Raw genomic sequence first — 2,970 nt, forward strand, 5'->3', positions numbered from 1 at the left:
TTTTTTTTTCAATAATCTCAAATTAACCACTGAATGACAGGCTCCTTGTTTTGGACAGGCACATACATACAGATAGTGGCGATGTTAAATATGTTAGCGGAACCCAAACCCTCTTCCTTACCTGGGACAGCTGTGTTACAGTCCAATTATAAGACAGAACTTTAAAAATCAGTTGGTATTAACACTATTGTCAGTTAAACACTTGATTAATGTATTTACCTGAACAATACTACTTCGAACAAAGGTATATAAAATTAGATACATATTACACTATACTAAATTGTAGATTGTGCATGTTTTATTTAATGTCTAGTTCATTTCAATCCTTTGTTACTTGAATGAATAGTTGTATCTTGTTATGTTGTATGTATTTATTTTGTATGATTAATAATCTAATTGATGAGCTGATTCTAAGAACTTACTCACAACGAAAACATCTGTATAAGTGCCCATGGCGTTGCTCCTTTTTTTCAAGGACTGGTGCACAATTGCTATCAAAAAGATTTGATGTCTTTATGGTTTTTTTTAAATGTTTAAAGAAATAATTCATTTTGAAATTATTTAATTCTATGTAAAAGTACTATGTAAAATCTTTTTTTTTTGTAAACTTTTTGATATTAAGGATAAAAATACAGGTAAACACACTAATGTACAAAACTGTTGTTGTCATTTTTCAATAAAGTATAATGAAATACGAAACTTTTAAAGTTTCATAATATGTCTTTTTTTTTAACAGTATGCTCACATTATATAAAATGTTCATTTGGATATTTGAAATATTCTTCAATATTTGATAATGATGTTAACTTTAAAAAAAACTCTCTTTTGTAGATAATATTTTTTTCTATTAATCAATGTAAAGTGATTACTTGTATTATTAATGCATATACTGTTATGATTAATTGTGTTATCAATATGATCAATGCAGTGCTTATCATATGTTTTGTATAACTGACATCGTTATGTCGGCCTGTTCAATTCAGTTTTAGTAATATAATTCAAGAATTCTTCGACAGCTTTACAACATGTCTATATATTCCGTTATTGCCATGTTGGGACCTTTATACTTAAATATTTGACGTGGGTTTTGCTCATTGTTGCAGACCGTACAGTGGCCTATAGCTGTGTCATTTGGTTTCTTATTGAGATTTGTGTCTTGAGCAATCATCCCGAGTCTGCTTATTCTTATAGAACATACTACTAACATGATTACATCTGTCATATATGCAAATAGTATTATGATTACGTGTGACGTGTGATTTTTTAAAATATAAAGTTTGTATAATACAACAGTTACTACGTTGACGTCTCTTTTTGCATTTCAAATTAATGTTTTTCGTAAACTTGTTCACGCTTCCATACCAAAAGCACTAAAATTATCAGAAAAAACATTAGGTTTTATTTTCGAATTTTAGTCAGTGATGACCTTTGCACTATTAGTCACCTAATTTTTCAAAAAATATGTCATCTTCAAGTTATATCGGCTGATACGTACGGATGATATGCATGAGAAGTGAGAGTAACTATCTAATTATATTTTGTATTACTTGTGGACGGTGTTATTTTATTACTTTAAGCACTTCATTAATCGGAAAACACTGTCAACGTCAGTAGCTACCAATACAGTTTAGTTTACTTAAAATAACGTGTTTATTGAAGTTCTATTGAAAAAGAGTAGGTATGTTTCAAGCTTTCAATCTTAAGTTGTGGTATGTGTATTTGTCAATCAATTCTTGCTGCAATGTATGTATTAACTTTAAAAATAATTTCACTCTATATTTTAAAGTTTTGCACGGTTAATGATGAAACTTGTATCAGTTTAAAAGACATCGCATATTGTTTTTTATTTACCTAATATGAAATGTCCCTATCAGTTGTCTGATGTCATCTTCAGCTACAGATTTACGACTAAAGGATATTTTTTGAAACTCTGGAAGAGAATTGATATGTAGTTTGTCAATTTCTCCTTTCAGATTATTGATCTTTTGTACCAAACTTCCATCCTGTCGGGTCTTATCTAGTTCATTTCTATTTCTGTCTAAGGTGTGTCCACCAACAAGCACGGATTTAGCATCTGACAACATATTCATCAGTTTGTCTTTCTCCTTTTTGGATTGTTCTTTCACTAAGGCAATCATCTGGGCTACAGATTTATCAACCATGCGTTTAATCATGTTGCCTTCATCGTTGATGGTTTTTATAACAGACTCAACGGAATTATCAAACACATTCAAGCTTTCCTCAATCTTCTTTATGTTTTGATTTGCTTCATTTATCTTGCCACGAAGTTTCGTTTCATTATCTCCACGTAGTTGAACGATGACATCAACAATCTGGGAAAATGTATGCCCATTGTGTTTTTTTTCTGTCACACAACGTGTGCATATCTGTGCATTACATGTATTACAAATTAGGGATAATTCTTCTTTGTGTTCACTACATCTAGATTTACCTTCCGGGATACTGTCGGAGGCTTTCTGAAATTGATGGTTTCTCGATAACTTCTGCCTATTATGTACAAACTTACAGTTTTCACAATAGTATTCTTCACAGTCTATACAATAGTGTGACCCAGGGGCACTCACACAAACCTCGCAGGTTTTAGACGCAGCTTGAGTCATTGTGGATTTAATCAAAATCACAGGTATGACAGGTGATTTTATCACATGACAGCGATTTCTAATTTTAAAGCAGGTACGATAACTAGTGTATGTAAATGATTGACGAGATTGTATTTGAACAATTTAAACATTATGTGTTATTTTATGTTAAACACACTTTAGTTTACAATAAATACAATAAATACATGTATAATGGTAACGAACATTTGTATAGTTTACGTGTAATATGAGTACACCAATATAGCTAACGTTTAAATAATCGTAGTGTGTTTAAACAGGATATCACCTAATATTTACAAAAATATGTATTTCAATATAGATATTGTACTCGATAGCATTATAAATATTG

At 30.6% G+C, this 2,970-nt stretch overlaps 1 protein-coding gene across 1 annotated transcript; it reads right to left on the minus strand.

The window, feature by feature from the left end:
* Positions 1-418: 418 nt before the first annotated feature.
* LOC134689962 (transcription intermediary factor 1-beta-like) lies at positions 419-2,658 on the minus strand. The gene is made up of 2 exons (XM_063549930.1): positions 1,852-2,658; positions 419-491 (listed from the first exon to the last, which is right to left on the minus strand). Exons 1-2 carry the CDS (start codon positions 2,619-2,621, stop codon positions 419-421), a joined length of 843 nt encoding a protein of 280 aa, XP_063406000.1. The 5' UTR covers positions 2,622-2,658.
* Positions 2,659-2,970: the final 312 nt, after the last annotated feature.

Source organism: Mytilus trossulus, chromosome 11 (genome assembly GCF_036588685.1).
Source record: "Mytilus trossulus isolate FHL-02 chromosome 11, PNRI_Mtr1.1.1.hap1, whole genome shotgun sequence".
Taxonomy (NCBI): Eukaryota; Metazoa; Mollusca; class Bivalvia; order Mytilida; family Mytilidae; genus Mytilus; species Mytilus trossulus.

What these genes read in the sequence shown, in the direction of transcription:
- LOC134689962 (XM_063549930.1), bottom strand. Translation starts at nt 2,621, where the DNA reads ATGACTCAAGCTGCGTCTAAAACCTGCGAGGTTTGTGTGAGTGCCCCT. An exon ending in ATAGGGACATTTCATATTAG is followed by an intron (nt 492 to 1,851) that starts GTAAATAAAAAA and finishes TCTTTTTGATAG; the next exon opens with CAATTGTGCACCAGTCCTTG.